Below are 17,234 nucleotides of genomic sequence, written 5' to 3'. Positions count from 1 at the left end.
TTTTTGCAAATGTATTAAAAATTCATAATTCTTAAATGGAAGAAGTTTGGAACCACCAAGACTCTTCCTCCCGGCCAAACTGAGCAATCAGGAGAGAAGGGCCTTGGTCAGGGAGGTGACCAAGAACCAGATGGTCACTCTGACAGAGCTCCAGAGTTTCTCTGTGGAGATGGGAGAACCTTCCAGAAGGACAATCATCTATGCAGCACTCCACCAATCAGGCCTTTATGGTAGAGTGGCCAGGCGGAAGCCACTCCTCAGTAAAAGGCACATGACAGCCCGCTTGGAGTTTGACAAAAGGCACCTAAAGGACTCTCAGATCATGAGAAACAAGATTCTCTGGTCTGATCTGATGAAACCAAGATTTAACTCTTTAGCCTGAAAGCCGAGCGTCACGTCTGGAGGAAACCTGGCACCATCCCTACGATGAAGCTCAGTGGTGGCAACATCATGCTGTGGGGATGATTTTCAGCGGCAGGGACTGGGAGACTAGTGGCAGGGAAAGATGAACGGAGCAAAGTACAGAGCGATACGTGATGAAAACCTGCTTCAGAGCACTCAGGACCTCAGACTGGGGCGAAGGTTCACCTTCCAACAGGACAACAACCCTAAGCACACAGCCAAGACAACGCAGGAGTGGCATCGAGACAAGTCTCTGAATGTCCTTGAGTGGCCCAGCCAGAGCCCGGACTTGAACCCGATCGAACATCTCTGGAGAGACCTGAAAATAGTAGTTGTGTAGTGACGCTCCCCATCCAACCTGACAGAGCTTGAGAGGATCTGCAGAGAAGAATGGTAGAAACTCCCCAAATACAGGTGTGCCAAGCTTGTAGCATCATACCCAAGAAGACTCGAGGCTGTAATCGCTGCCAAAGGTGGTTCAACAAAGTACTCAGTAAAGGGTCTGAATAACAATGTAAATGTGATATTTCAGTATTTAATATTCTAAAGACCTATTTTTGCTTTGTCATTATGGGGTATTGTGTGTAGATTGATGAGGAAAAAAACAAATTGAATTAATTTTAGAATAAGGCTGTAACGAAACAAAATGTGGAAAAAGTCAAGGGGTCTGAATACTTTCCAAATGTATGTGTGCGTATATGTGCATGCGTGAGTGTGTTTCAGTGTGTGTGCTTGTTTGTGTTTCTCTGTGTGTGAATGTGTGTTACTTTGTGAGGTAGAAAAGCCCCTGATTAATTGTTCTTAACATCCTGAGTTCATTAAATATTAAGAGAAGGAGTTTTACTAGCCTGTTCAGAGGGCCCAATGGTTTTTAGAGCTCAATATTCTGAGTGAGCGGAGAGACTATCTTTCACCATCCGAAACTCTCTATCTCTCTCTCTCTCGCTCTCTCCAGCCAGGTCACAGCAGATCCACTTCAGTATTCTTAGTGGCAACATGAGCACCTATTAACAATATCATCTAGTAGGCTCTCGGCTTGCTAGGGCGTTGTAGGTGGGGATAGAGGAAGGGCTTAAAATGCGAGCTACGGCTCTGAGGATCGTGGGTTCAATCCCAGTGCTAGGCACTAGTTTATTAAAATTTTTATTTGAACCCTATCCCAACCTTAACCCTTACCTTAACCAGTCGGAATGAAGGCCTAAACTTAACCGCAGAGTTTTGACTTTTATCCCCCCTTGGAAATATGTTGAATATTGAAGTCAGACGGTAAAATCATGTTGCTCTCAGACTTATAAATATTCATAAATAACTAACCCACTGCTTGTCTGTGCCAGAAAACCTCAAAGAAGAAGAAAACGAGGAATTGTGAATTAAGAGTTTAGAGGCCACGGTATCCATGGCAACCAGGCGGGTTTGAAAGAGAGCTTTTGGGATGCTTTAGACTGGCTGCGTGGGAGGGGTTTCACTAGGAGACTCCTCCTCCTCCTTGTTCCAGTAGACTGAACTGAATTTCCATGTGTTTCTATGGAGATGGTCATTCTACTGGGAATTCCTGTTTTTTATCAGTCGGTCTGTAGTTAAAGAGCATACAGATTTTGTATTCATGTGGATTAAAGATAAATTATAAAAGAGGCTGCTCTGGGGTGGGTGGGTGGGTTGGTTGGATGGTTGGTTGGTTTCCGCAGCTGTCCATCAAAGCCCTGGAAGGGCACAATGTGACATCACTGGGCACTATAGTGAATAGGGTACCATTTCAAATGCAGCCACTGTCAGGCATCATCCCTAGACAGGAAGCAACTTGTGCTGGTCTACCTTCTGATCCCTCCTATGACATCAATGTTCATCATTCTTTCACCGAACTCTTGGGGGAAAACAGCTCTCAGTCTCTTTCTCTGCATATCTCTATCTATCATTGGCTCCTCTCTCCTTTCTCATGTCTCTCTCCACACTCTCCTTCTCTCAACCTCTCCACTCTGAAGCCCCCCTTCTCTTCTCTTTTCTCTTGTACCCCTCCTCTCTTGCATCTTTATTTGTGTTGATTTATTTCACTTGCCCCTTATCTCCCCATCTCTCTCTCTCTCTCTCTCTCTCTCTCTCTCTCTCTCTCTCTCTCTCTCTCTCTCTCTCTCTCTCTCTCGCTCACTCTCTCTCGCTCTCACTCTCTCTAGTAGTGGAGCTGCATACTAATATAAGTTCTTTAATTACTTTTTTTCATAGGGACTGTCTGATATAACTTATGCTCTGTGCTGCCTTTGCCCGTTGCTATGGCGACTCCTCCAGTGGTTAACTTTACTGAGAGGGTGTGTGTGTGTGTCTGGGAGGTGTGGGCGGTGTGGGGAGGTGGATAGCAGTTGTATGTTGTCACACACTAATAGTGAAATCAAAGAGAGGGGGAGGCAGGGAAGCGGGTGGAGAATGTGTGGAAGAGACAGGGTCTGTGACATCTATACACTGACATCTACGTATAAGGCCTCTGCAGTGTTTCTCAAACTCCCGTTCGGGACAGTCCATAGAGGATGTTGTTGCTGACCGACCAATCAATCAGTTAGTTAAATACTTGGTTAGTTAGTTAGCTGGTACCAATTCAATAATATTGAAGCAGTTCTGAGGCATAGGCAGACATAGACTGTTGAGAAACACTGCTCTATGCAGCTTTCTTCTTCTAGCTATTAAACATACCAGGCCCAGGGCCTACTGATCGATTCATGCCCATGCAGGGAGAGAGTGAGGCCCATGCAGGGAGAGAGTGAGGCCCATGCAGGGAGAGAGTGAGGCCCATGCAAAGGGAAGTAGTAGTGGGCCAAGAAAAAAGAGGGCGACACATACACTTACCCTGTAGTAGTCCGTGCTGTACACGTCTCGGGACATGCCGAAATCACCGATCTTCACCAGCAGATTCTCTCCCACCAGACAGTTACGTGTGGCCAGGTCTCGGTGGACAAAGTGCTGGGAGGCCAGGTAGACCATGCCTGCAGCGATCTGCTGGGCGATGTGCAGCATCTGGGACTGGGTCAGTACCACGGGCCTATTGGTCGGACCGTCACCCATCATCACGGAGTCGGGACCGTGAGCCCTACGGAATGAGAGGAGGGGAGAGGAATTCCATTGAAATTCCGAATCACAACCTGAAAGGTGACATTCATTTTCAACTTTATTTATACATTTGCGTTGGGAGTTTTAACTCACTTCCTGTAATGGCTTCATTGAAATAGATCATGACAAACCTCAGTCAATAGAGATTTACTGGGCTTTTATGTAGTAGGGGGAGGAATTCCGACCCGAGTTAAAGCTGCAATATCTAACTTTTTGTGCGACCCGACCAAATTCACATAGAAATGTGAGTTATAGATCTGTCTTTCTCATTGAAAGCAAGTCTAAGAAGCTGTAGATCTGTTCTATGTGTGTTATTTCTATGCTTCCCATTCTTAAGTATCGTTTTTGCGTCTTGTACTTTAGGTTTGGTGCACCAGCTTCAAACAGCTAAAAATACAATATTTTTGGTTATGGAAAATACATTTCACAGCAGTTTAAATGGTACAATGATTCTCTACACTATACTTGCTTGTTTTGTCACATAAACTGAAATTAGGCAAACTGTTAGAATTTTTGTGTACCAGGAAATGGCAAAGTGCAGCTTTAAGCGCGCGGAAATGGAACGTATATCTCTTTTATGCATTTATCTCTCTATGCGTATTCGGACCTTTAACTTAAGCATGACAATAGCATGCTATTAACCCGCTATTCGTTGATGGCCATAATGACCATCGTTATGTTTGGAGGAAAAAGGGGGTTGCTTGCAAGCCAAAGAACACCATCCCAACCGTGAAGCACGGGGGTGGCAGCATCATGCTGTGGGGGTGCTTTGTTGCAGGAGGGACTGGTGCACTTCACAAAATAGATGGCATCATGAGGAAGGAAAATTATGTGGATATATTGAAGCAACATCTCAAGACATCAGTCAGGAAGTTAAAGCTTGGTCGCAAATGGGTCTTCCAAATGGACAATGACCCCAAGCATACTTCCAAAGTTGTGGCAAAATGGCTTAAGGACAACAAAGTCAAGGTATTGGAGTGGCCATCACAAAGACCTGACCTCAAACCTATAGAACATTTGTGGGCAGAACTGAAAAAGCGTGTGCGAGCAAGGAGGCCTACAAACCTGACTCAGTTACACCAGCTCTGTCAGGAGGAATGGGCCGAAATTCACCCAACTTATTGTGGGAAGTTTGCGGAAGGCTACCCGAAATGTTTGACCCAAGTTAAACAATTTAAAGACAATGCTACCGAATACTAATTGAGTGTATGTAAACTTCTGATCCACTGGGAATGTGATGAAAAAAATTAAAGCTGAAATAAATCATTCTCTCTACTATTATTCTGACATTTCACATTCTTAAAATATAGTGGTGATCCTAACTGACCTAAAACTGGGAATCTTTACTAGGATTAAATGTCAGGAATTGTGAAAAACTGAGTTTAAATGTATTTGGCTAAGGTGTATGTAAACTTCCGACTTCAACTGTAAGTAACAGCATTCTCCATGCACTGCAATTTATAAATTGATAGGAGCTATTGATAAGAGCTAGGTAAATGAGTAATCCGTTTGGAGAAGTGGATTGTAAATACACATAGCAATTGTTTTAGATGATTTTTCCTTATGATCTCAGGAGACGAATGAGAAACCAGTCATATGGAAGCAAACTGAAAATCATATCAACATGACATGTATTGCGGCCCCTTTTCCACAGTGAAGTAGGGTATAAATAGCTGTGCCGTTATTCAGAATTTGTATTGTATGCCCTCATAATTTGTGTGGATGAAATTTGGAGATCCAAGCTATGGGTTTCTGTGGGGCCGACACTGCCAAGTTGATGTATGCAGTTTAGAATGTTTTAATTATATGCCCGGGTTTTTCTCCATTTTATTTTACAATTTGTATCATGTTAAATAGTAGCCACTATCGGGAGCCACCGTCAGTAATACCCACATACATTTATAATGGTCCATTCAGTTTACCTTTCTTTCCTCTGTCATGTCCATGTAGTTGTTCTTGAAGCTCGCTAGCATTAGTGGATCCTATTAGGCTAAACGTTGTGCAATAATTTGGGACATGTAGCCTATTTGAATCATTATGGAACTCAAACCACACCTAGAATGTTAAACCTGGAGCCTGGTGCACGGTTCACGACGACTGGACCGTTGTCATACAGTTCCATGATTAGTGAGGAATAGGGTAGATTTCTAGGACTATTGTTCAACCCTTATTGTACACTGCTTTCTACCTTCCAATATTTCATGGTTTGAACTTGAATATGACAACTTTCAGGATGAATCAAGCCACTGTATTTTGGATTCATCAATATATTTTGTGCATAAAGGCTTTTTTTATGATTCATACATTCTTTTCTAACCCCAAAATTTGCCTAAATAATCTACAAGATCAGAGTATTTTTTTATCTACCAGTTGGTGCTGAAACTGAGATGAATATGCATATATTTAGATGGCTTTCTTTCATTGATCCCTAATATTCTGAACCTGTTCTCTCTATGTATTTTAGTGAGTCTGTCGATAAAATTAAAGATACACCGTATTTAAAGGGATGGCTTAAGGTAAATGTACTGAAAACCCTATTGAATTAAAACTCCAGGAGAAAATCTGTTGGCCAGCAAGTGGGAGAGTTTTCAGCAGTTGAATTAAATGTCTTCAGTGCGCAAGGGAACCACGCCTGCAAAGCCCGTTACACAAATGCATAAGGCAAGTCTGAATACCACCTACTGAGAAGTGCGTAGGAAAGGCGTGCGTAGGAAAGGCGTAAATTGCCTAAGTCTGAATTGGGCCCTAATATGAACATGCCCACAGAATGGTTTACCTGAGGAACTTGTTGAGGTCCCCGTGCTTCATATACTCAAACACCATGATGAGGGGGTCGCTCTCCACACACACACCGTAGAACGTGACAATGTGCTGGTGCTGCAGGTTGGTCAGCAACTCGGCCTCCCGGTGGAAGTCCTTCCTTGCATTCTCACTGGCCTCTTTCAGGGTCTGAACTCACAAACACACACACGCACACAGGTTACTACCTATGTTTACTCAGAACTGAGTTTTTTAGACACCGAAAACATCATACTTAAACATTTTGCACACTGTGCATGGAGACTACTTACTGGCAATACATTTTTACTGGGAGGGGAATATTCTGCCACAAGATGTTTTTGGCTCAAGTCCACCAAGTGCAGACATAAGTAACTCTTAAAGTAAAAGTGAGTTATAGGAACTTAACCATAGCCCACAATTTTAGCTTATTGGTAATGACCAAGCAGAGATGTTGTATACTTATGTACAGCAAGCTCAGTATTATTTACAGAAGTAGTGTGGTTAGTTCTCGTGTTCTGATCTTTGCATTAGTGATCGTAAATCATGAAATCTGTCATAGCGATTTAAGTGCAGAGGCGAGAGAGAGAGAGAGAGAGAGAGAGAGAGAGTGTTTCAGGAAATGTAATAGGAACAGGAGAGAGCTAAGGAAGCCAAAGGATGACCCTCTGTTCTGACCCCCAGCTAGAACGCTGAGATGGCAGAAAAATAGATTCCTCCACCCCCATCTTCAACCAATTAGATTTCAGGAAACAGAACTCGTCAATTTGATCAGAACAGAACTGGAAATGGATGAGTTTCCCAAAAGCTTCAGAGCTGACATGGTACTTTGTTTCTCTTAACGACCCAGACCCACGCCACTACAAGAACATTAAAGTGCTTTGACAAATTCTGAAGTTCATTCACATATAGAAGATTGACCGCTAAACATTGATTTGGCATTGTTACTTTCTTGGGGCTGGGTTGTTCAGAGGAATAAAAGTGCCAAATTAGCTACAAAGATTTCAGGAAACTCACCCCTGAATGTGATTTACCTATGACACTGTATGTTCGCCGGAACGTTGGAGCATTGAATCGCCTGTGTGACTGCTAGCATCTTTGCATGACTGCCAACGCATTAGCTAATGTCACTCTGTTCCGTATCGTGATCGATGGCTCCCTTGTGAGTTTGACCATAAACATGGAAGCTTAGCCTATATGGCAGCATGCCTGTCCAATGTTTGCTTGTAAAACTACTACCATTAGTGGATATGAGTATGTTAGACCGTAGAAGCAGCAACTCGGAAATCTATCATCTTCAATGGCAGGTTTCTTGTAGATACAGGACATACTGCCCTGCCACTCAAGCCCCACTTCACACTTAGAATGTGGTGGGACACAGGAAGGACAGGAAGTCATGGGGAAGGGGTTCTCTCCCATGCCATGTTTTTTTAATGAAAACTCTCCTATAAGATCTAATTTCACCACATACTTTGAATGCTGGAATTCTTGGTGGAAGCAGGCCATTGGCCGATTTTCCTACAGGAGTATCTAGGGGGTAGAGTCTAGAGGTCCATTTGGAAATTGGCCAAATGATGTAGCCTACAGTGGGTTGTGATAGACTTGAAAGAGCTGGGTTACCTTGACAGCCACCAGGATTTTTTCGAGCTCAGGAGACAGGTTGTAGCACTCGGCCAGGAAAACCTTCCCAAACGCCCCCTCTCCCAACTCCCTCTTCAGCACTATGTTGTGCCTCTTGATGTGCTGGACAACTGCAACACAGAGAGAACCTAGTTATTACATATATCAGTGTGACTTCCTAATATGAATGCCGTAATCAGTATATATCTTAGATGAGAAGAGATTATGTCTTATGGTTGGATTAGGGGACTGGGAGCCGTCATTGGTTGCACTGAATGATCTATCTACTATTTCGTTTTCTTGATGAGCTGTATTGTCTTATCACTGTGTTTTCAACTGAAAGTGAAAGTTTCACTATTAGTTTTGTGTTCTGTCTTTTTATTGTGATTATAGTAACATCATGTTGTACAGCGCTAGCTCAGCTTTGTCTCTCAGCATGTGTAATAGCTATCAAGTGGGAATCGTCAGAAATAGATGTTTGAAAGTCTATTTGAAATAGCGATTTTTGACTGAACAAATGCTGAAATCTGGCTGGTGGTGATAGAGTAGTGGGATTCTCCCAGTGCTTTGTCCCAGAGTTGTTTTCATGCAGACAGATGCTCTGTACCCACTTAACTCAACCCAGTGCTCCCTCTATAGCGCAAGGACAGTGGAGAACACCAAAACATATTAATCAGTAGGTTACTGTCTTCAGAGAGAAACAGGACACAAACCGTCAAGATTTATTTCTGATCTGATTAAGAAATGCATTTGAAGAAAAGCTCACCACTCAGGCTATTGTATTGTGGAGGGCTAGACTTTGAAGCTGCATCGAGCTGCACTAACCAAGCCATGAGGTCGAAGGAATTGTCCATAGAGCTCCGAGACAGGATTGTGTCGAGGCACAGATCTGGGGAAGGTTACCAAAAAATGTCTGCAGCATTGAAGGTCCCCAAGAACACAGTGGCCTCCATCATTCTTAAATGGAAGAAGTTTGGAACCACCAAGACTCTTCCTAGAGCTGGCCGCCCGGCCAAACTAAGCAATCGGGGGAGAAGGGCCTTGGTCAGGGAGGTGACCAAGAACCCGATGGTCAGTGACAGAGCTCCAGAGTTCCTCTGTGGAGATGGGAGAACCTTCCAGAAGGACAACCATCTCTGCAGCACTCCACCAATCAGGCCTTTATGGTAGAGTGGCCAGATGGAAGCCACTCCTCAGTAAAAGGCACATGACAGCCCGCTTGGAGTTTGCCAAAAGGCACCTTAAGACTCTCAGACCATGAGAAACAAGATTCTCTGGTCTGATGAAACCGAGATGGAACTCATTGGCCTGAATGGCAAGTGTCACGTCTGGACTAAACCTGGCACCATCCCTAGGGTGAAGCTCGGTGGTGGCAGCATCATGCTGTGGGGATGTTTTTCAGCGGCAGGGACTGGGAGACTAGTCAGGATCGAGGCAAAGATGAACAGTGCAAAGTACAGAGAGATCCGTGATGAAAACCTGCTCCAGAGCACTCAGAACCTCAGACTGGAGAGAAGGTTCACCTTCCAACAGGACAACGACCCTAAGCACACAGCCAAGACCACGCAGGAGTGGCTTCGGGACAAGTCTCTGAATGTCCCAGCCCAGCCATCTAACATCTCTGGAGAGACCTGAAAATAGCTGTGCAGCAACGCTCCCCATCCAACCTGACAGGGCTTGAGAATATCTGCAGAAAAGAATGGGAGGATCTCCCCAGATACAGGTCTGCCAAGCTTGTAGCATCATACCCAAGAAGACTTGAGGCTGTAATCACCGCCAAAGGTGCTTCAACAAAGTACTGAGTAAAGGATCTGAATACTTATGTAAGGGTCTGAATATTTTTTTAATAAATTCGCAAATATTTCTAAAAACCTATTTTTGCTTTGTCATTATGGGGTATTATGTGTAGATTGATGAGGGAAAAAAACAATTTAATCCATTTTAGAATAAGGCTGTTACGTAACAAAATGTGGAAAAAGTCAAGGGGTCTGAATACTTTCCGAATGCACTGTGTGTGTGTGTGTGTGTGTGTGTGTGTGTGTGTGTGCGTGTATCTCTCGTTCTTAATGAGCTTTGTCCACTCTAATGGAGTGGACAAACTAATGGAGGCTATTGATCTGTTTCTAAGATATTAGAGTCACACCCACTCCCCTGACATAATACCTTACCTACACTATTTCCCTCTTCTTCATCAAACTGAATACGACATTTACACACACACACACACACACACACACACACACACACACACACACACACACACACACACACACACACACACACACACGCTGTACAGTATTGACTGACATTTTATGTTTTTCTGGGGCTCATAAATCTCTTTTGGTGATTTGCTGCAGACACAAGTCAGACCACAGCTCTCTCACCATTGGCCCAGACAGGAGAAGACAGCGGAGACACACACTGTGTGTAACTCAGACCTACACAGAGACACATTCCTATTGTAGAGGCCTCTGCAAATCATCTGCTCAGGAACTTGTGTCCTCTTTAAGAGGCATGACCTTCAATTTGATGGATTAGATAGATACAACTACACAGCTGACAAGTGGGATTGACACACACAAACACACACACGGAGCGCTGCCTGTCCCACTCAACACATTTTATCAGCAGCTCCAGTGCCATTTCCATAGCAGCGGAGAGAGTGTTGCTAAGGCAACCAGCACATACGTACATTCTGGTGTGGGTTCTTAGATGGCGTCTATGTGTTGGTGCAACAGATTCATGGTGACGTCAGCACTCAGATCCTCTGAGATCTCCTAGTTTGCAAACTATTCTTCTTTGCTACAGCCTAGTAGGCTATGTCTTGTTACCCATTAAAAGGAACTGTTGGTAAAAGAAAGCCATTTGTATGTGTGTTGTGTGAGTGTATACATGCGTGTGTGTGTGTCTGTGCGTGTGTGTCTAAGCCATGGTCTTGTTGTACTCACAAGTGTCTGATTTGAGCATGCTGTTGCTGCGGAAGTACTGAGGGTTCTCGATAACGGGGATCTTGGTCATGCCGATGATGACCGCGTCTAGGCCCATCTCAGAGGAGGATGGAGTGTTACTGCCATTGGACACGTGGTGGAGAGGAGAGGCTGAGTCGTCATCGTTACTGATCACCGACGACGCACCTGAGAGAGAGGAGAGGAGAGAGGAGAGAGGAGAGGAGAGAGGAGAGGAGAGAGGAGAGGAGAGGAGAGGAGAGAGGAGAGGAGAGAGGAGAGGAGAGAGGAAAGGAGAGAGGAGAGAGGAGAGGAGAGAGGAGAGGAATTAAGTGTGAGTGAAAGTAAAAGGGAGAGGAAGAGAGAAAGAGAGGATAGGAGAGAAGAGAAGAGAAGAGAAGAGAAGAGAAGAGAAGAGAAGAGAAGAGAAGAGAAGAGAAGAGAAGAGAAGAGAAGAGAAGAGAAGAGAAGAGAAGAGAAGAGGTGGTGTTTGAGGAAAATTAAGGTGGAAGAATGAAATAAAAATAAATGGAAGAGGCATGTTTTTGTTTTTACAAAAAGTATGAAGCTCAGTTCCATACCAATCACCATATCCTTCCTTGTTCATGAGTTTCTGAGATATGAGGTATCACTGATCACATTATCATCATTACATTTTACATTTTAGTCATTTATCAGACGCTCTTATCATTATTTTTATTTTTTTTCATTCATCATGATATTATCAACGGGCTACTCCAAGAAGAACACATTATACGTCCCTAAAAAACCTCCCTAACCTAAGACACTATATCCGTCTGTAGATGTGCATGTCAAAACCCATATCCAAAGTACGCAATATGGGTATAACGGCATTTTATATGCAATGTTACCACAGGTAATACTCAAATATTGTTAAATAAGGTATGTTTGAGTACATTTTTGTTAATGTCAAGGATTGCGTCTTTCTCATCTGTCCCACGAAAAGAAACATGGTCTTTAAACTGGTGGAAGTTAGGGACCAAATGTCACGATCGTTGACTGAAGACACGGACCAAGGCGCAGCGTGATAAGCGTACATACTTTTATTTAACGTACTTAACGACAAAAACAACAAACAAACGATACGTGAAGTCCTGAGGTTATAACACAACAAACCTTTACGGATCAAGATCCCACAAAGACTAGTGCAAAACAGGCTGCCTAAGTATGGTCCCCAATCAGAGACAACGAGCTACAGCTGCCTCTGATTGGGAACCACCCTGGCCAACATAGATCAAACGATCTAGAACAAAAACATAGAAAAACTAAACATAGCAAATCCACACCCTGGCTCAACATTTAAGAGTCCCAGAGCCAGGGCGTGACACCAAACTCTCTCAATACATGTAATTCAATTGTATCCCCTCAGGGGTAATGAATGTACAATAGTAGTTTAGATCACGATGAGAAAGAATGTGTTGATACAGTACTTTGTGAATGCGGAGAGAGTGACGGTCGGACTCTGAGCCTGAGCTCATTCCTTTATGTTTATCATTTATCTATGGACCAAATGTTGTTTCTTCTCTGGTTTCCGCTTCCACCCCAAAATAAACAATTAATATTTTATTCTCATACACACAGTCTCAATCTCTAAACACCCACGCACGCACTCACACACACCACAGTGTTGTTTTGGAGCAGTAGAGGAATAGCAGTAGTGCATTCCTAAGCAGGAAGAACAGGACAGAGAAACAAAGAGGGATTGTCTCTCAGTAGGCTTATAAGAGAGTGTGTGTGTGTGTGTGTGTGTGTGTGTGTGTGTGTGTGTGTGTGTGTGTGTGTGTGTGTGTGTGTGTGTGTGTGTGTGACAGTGTGGGTGGATGCTGACATGCATCCTGATCACCGGATTGTGGTGAAACATGTATAATGAAGTCAAAGGACATATCTGTCCAAACTAGCTCCCATGACCTCCAGCATTGTATTGAAAGGAAGCAACACAACCTCTGACAAATGACTACAAGACTCATGAAAAGTATTGTAGTGACCCTTACCAAGGTAGGCTAGTTACAATCTCCCTCAAGAGGGCTAACCCTAGTGGAGCAGTGGTTAACGAGTTAACTATTGGAAGAACTACCTAGTGGTATGATTTACCTTATTTCTTATTGACTAGGGCCTGGAGTTTTTTCCTTCCCATGAGACCTGACCAGGAAAACCTCTATGGGGTCCTAGTTCATGAAAAACAGTGAGGCTTGCCTCCTGGTGATTTGATAATCCATCTAAACTTTACAATCTCAAAACATCGGACCTCTTTTCGTCCAGTCCTGGTCTGCTTTTATTTGCAGTGGCTACCGTCCGTGGAGTTTCAAGCGGCGCACTGACAGTAGAGCTATACAGGGGAGCTCTTTGATTCTCCACCGATAATGACTGAGTGGTTTCGCCGCAAACAGGCTTCTCTCTCCCCCGTGGGTGCTCAAATTATGTGCCACCATTACACCTCCTCCTCCACCTCCTCTGGAAGAGCCATGATGCAGCCGCACTGTACAGTAGTGGCTGCACTGCAATGCATTGTGGAGACCGGAGAGGCGTCCATCTGACTGGACTCCACTGTTCTGGGCAGTGTAAAAAGAGACATATGTATGGATTTTCTCTGACTGAGAGCAGTGATCCAGCGAGAATGGCTAGTCTAATCAGGTTGACCTGCAGTGCAGACAGTCTGGTAGACAACAGACAGTTAGGTGATGTACCGTAAATGACTTACCAGAGACAGTGACGTCAGGCGGCCTACAGACACACCTCTCTGAACATCACAGAAACACACTCTAGGCCTGACACATTCTGGGAGCATTCAACTTCTCTTAGTCCTGTATCTCAATCAAACACCAGATACTACAGTAACTAGCGCTTTATGGTTTTCAGCCATGACATTAGAGAGAGGGCATGTGGTTAAAATGTGTATTTATTTCACACACACACGCACGCTTGCACGCACACGCACACACACTGCATCCCAAGCAGGTTATTGTCTGTAAGTGTGTGTGTCGGGGGGACTCATCATTAGCGGTGAGGTCTAGGGTCAGATCATTATAAACACTACAGGTCGGTGGGCCACGGAGGTCATAAGTGGGGTCAGGTCCTGACCTAACACACTTTAACAGACAGAGCTGCTCTAATGCAGGGGTGGGCTGGGGTTTGGAGACTCTGTTACTATATTGATCTCCTCTGGCTCGCTGGGCGCTCCTCCTTAAGAAAGACAGACAGACAGACTGACAGCAGCATACCATTTATTGGACATGGGGTTTAAGGGCTGCTGGGGTTATGGACATGTGGAGTGTATTAAACGGCTTAAAAGGACATCATGTCTATCAGTGTCGTTAAAACGAGGTGAGATGCAGATGATCTCTTAAACCCTGGTGTGAGGAAATCAAATAACATTTTATTTGCCACGTGCCAAATACAACAGGTGTAGACTTGATTGTGAAATGCTTGCTTATAAAATTATAATAAAAAGAAAAATATGTACACAATAGAGGAATACAATACACAAGAATAGAGATATGTACAGGGAGTACCAGATCAGTGTGCAGGGGTACGACGTATAATAATAATATGCCATTTAGCAGACGCTTTTATCCAAAGCGACTTACAGTCATGCGTGCATACATTTATTTGTGTATGGGTGGTCCCGGGGATCGAACCCACAACCTTGGCGTTACAAGCGCCGTGCTCTACCAGCTGAGCTACAGAGGACCACGTATTTGAGATAGATATGTAAACGAAGGCAGGAGGAACAATGTGTTTCTCGTCCACTTCAGACACGCTCAGTGCTAACCGGCAGTGATGACCGGTTAAATGTCCTGTCATCCCTCTGGCCCAGTGAGCCGCCCCCGCCCCCGCCCCCGTCCCCTTGCCCTCCAGCAGCTAACCTCGCTGAACACATGAAGTGATCTATTGAGCTCACAGACACAGAGGAAAGGAGGGATGGAGGGATAGGAAGAGAGAGAAAAACGTATGGAGGAATGAGAGGAGAGGGGGAGAGAAAGGAAGGTTATGAGCATGGAGAGATGGGGGGAAAGGAGATGAGGAGGGGGTCGATGGACAGATTAATGAATTGAACAGGGGAGAGAGAAGGATGAAGGGATGAAGACTAATGGAGATGGAAGGAAGGATACAATTTCATTTACACTGCAATTTAATGACAGGCTCTGAATCCAGCCCTCTCACTACCTGACAGAACAGGACCTAGCCGCAGTCTGCAGCATATCAGATTCCTAACTGACCTCCCCCTCCATGTAAAAATATAGATTCTCTCTCTCTCTCTCTCTCTCTCTCTCTCTCACACTCTCTCACTCTCTCTGTCAGTGCTTTTCTATTTTTAATAAACAAACCCCATTCAACTTTTCATGTGACGCCAGGGAGACCGGCTCACCTCCTCTCACTTAAAACATGCGAAGGTGACGAGAGAAAAGGAGAGGAGGAATAATGAGAAGGAAAGAGAAAGAGAAACAGACAAAGAACATACATAGTTTCTCCTCCTACTATTAGCCGTCCATTGTTTGTCTTGGGAATGAAAGGCTGTGTGTGGTGCTGCACTCTGTAGGTTCCATGATGTGCCGCATGTTGACTGGCAACTTTAATTCACACGTAGGAGTGGACGGATTACATTTTGACAGTCCAGTCCGATGGTCATTGAGGGCTTTAAATGCCCCATTTCAGCAAGTGTGTGTGTGTGTGTGCGCGCATGCGTGTGTGTGTGTGATGTCACTGCATCGCTCAGGGTCAGTGTGTGGTCAGAATGTGTGGATGAGCTTCTACAAAACCAAAACTCACACACACTCTGAACAGGAGGAGGAACGACAGAGAGGGAGGACACTCCAGAAAAAAGCTTTCACTTCAATTGTATTCAATGTGTTCCAATTGTTTTTATTGTCTATGAGTGAGCCTCAATATGCCTCTAGGATATGATGTAAAACACTACAGCAATCAATCCCATCATGTATAGCACAACCACATAAAACACTCACAAGAGGCTCTTGACCCTGGATATTCCAGCAAGTATAAAAACACATTTTATATTGCATATTGGAGTGTATACACATATGCCAATAGAAAAACAATTTTAAGATGCACTTCCAGTTTAATAAACGTTAGTTAATACAGTATTTCACTTTCCCAGTGTTAGAATGATTATCTAATTTCTCTTCCAAAAAATATAGCACTTAAATATGTACAAATATGTGCAATACATGTTGATATACTATATGTCCTGGTAAAAGAAGGTTAATGGTTTTCCTATTGAAGTGTAATGGTTTGTAACTGTATTTCATGGAAGTTGTCTGATAAAAGTGTCTCAACAGTGACCCTGTAACATCCTCAATTAAATACTCTCCATACATCAAACCTGACTTCCATTTGAACTGAAGTTTTAATGAGCGTGTGTGTTTTACACTTTTATGTATGATGAAAGTATTATGGGTGATGAGATGTAGGTATGACCCTGTATGTTTTAGATCATGTGTTAGCATGTGGAGATATGTATAGAATATACAGTATGCATGGCTAGGTGTGTACTATATGGGTACATGTAAGTGTGTGTGTTTTCTATGTTTGTAAATGTGTAAAGTAGTATGTGTGTGCTATGTTTGTTTGCACTGTAAGTGTGTGTGTGTATGTGTGTGTGTATGCATGCTGGGGGAATTCTACTTTGATAATTAATTTAACACGCAGTCTTCCAGGGTGGGTGGTGGTGGTGTGTGGATGTGGACCAGATGTAGGTTAATGGCTGTCTCATCTCGACCCCTGTGCTCTGCATTATTCATCTACAGAGAGGCTTTAAGGGTCTCACCACCAAACCTCCTCCTGATTGGACGGCCGGCACCTCTACTGGACCTATAGCTCACCTTTACTGTGCAGTGTACACCTCAACCATCAAACTGTATTTACATGACACCTTCCTGCTAGTTCTCTCTCTCTCTCTCTCCTCTCTCTCTCTCTCTCTCTCTCTCTCTCTCTCTCTCTCTCTGTGTCTCTCTGTGTGTTTGGGACTCCATCTCTCCTAGCGCCCAACCACCTCCATGGGAACGTTATGAAATAACACAAAGCCTGAAGGAAAACACAAACAAAATAACTAAAATGAGCAGCAACATAAATGACATCATAATCATGACAGTGATCAAAATAATAAAACAAATCATGTGTGATCAGAAATTATACATTCTACGCATACCTAATTGTAAAACATCCCCCAAAAGTAGAAAGTAGGTCCCAGTTGCTGGTAGACATCAGTGCTTAGTAGAGTTAGTGGGATCAACAGCACTGAGTGGTGGGTTAAGGTCGCTTAGTGAATTAGTCCAGTGCAGAGGCAGGTGGAAAGAAACAGTACATATAGATATACACTACCGTTCAAAAGTTTGGGGTCACTTAGAAATGTCCTTGTTT

The 17,234-nt window shown here is 43.8% G+C and overlaps 1 protein-coding gene across 3 annotated transcripts in view; it reads right to left on the bottom strand.

Moving 5' to 3' along the window:
• The window catches only part of ntrk2a (neurotrophic tyrosine kinase, receptor, type 2a), a 42,867-nt gene that overhangs the window by 4,781 nt on the left and 20,852 nt on the right, over positions 1–17,234 (bottom strand). For 2 of the 3 annotated variants that reach the window (XM_041900474.2, XM_041900475.2), the window contains exons 13-16: positions 10,842–11,027; positions 7,894–8,024; positions 6,272–6,444; positions 3,229–3,475 (exon numbers count right to left, since the gene is read on the bottom strand). In XM_041900474.2, coding sequence (XP_041756408.1) covers positions 3,229–3,475; positions 6,272–6,444; positions 7,894–8,024; positions 10,842–11,027 — 737 coding nt within the window. The remainder of the gene's footprint in view (positions 1–3,228; positions 3,476–6,271; positions 6,445–7,893; positions 8,025–10,841; positions 11,028–17,234) is intronic. The other variant, XM_041900476.2, reaches the window with a different exon arrangement.

Source organism: Coregonus clupeaformis, chromosome 16 (assembly GCF_020615455.1).
Source record: "Coregonus clupeaformis isolate EN_2021a chromosome 16, ASM2061545v1, whole genome shotgun sequence".
NCBI lineage: Eukaryota > Metazoa > Chordata > Actinopteri > Salmoniformes > Salmonidae > Coregonus > Coregonus clupeaformis.
This window is presented reverse-complemented; position numbering and strand designations above follow the sequence as displayed.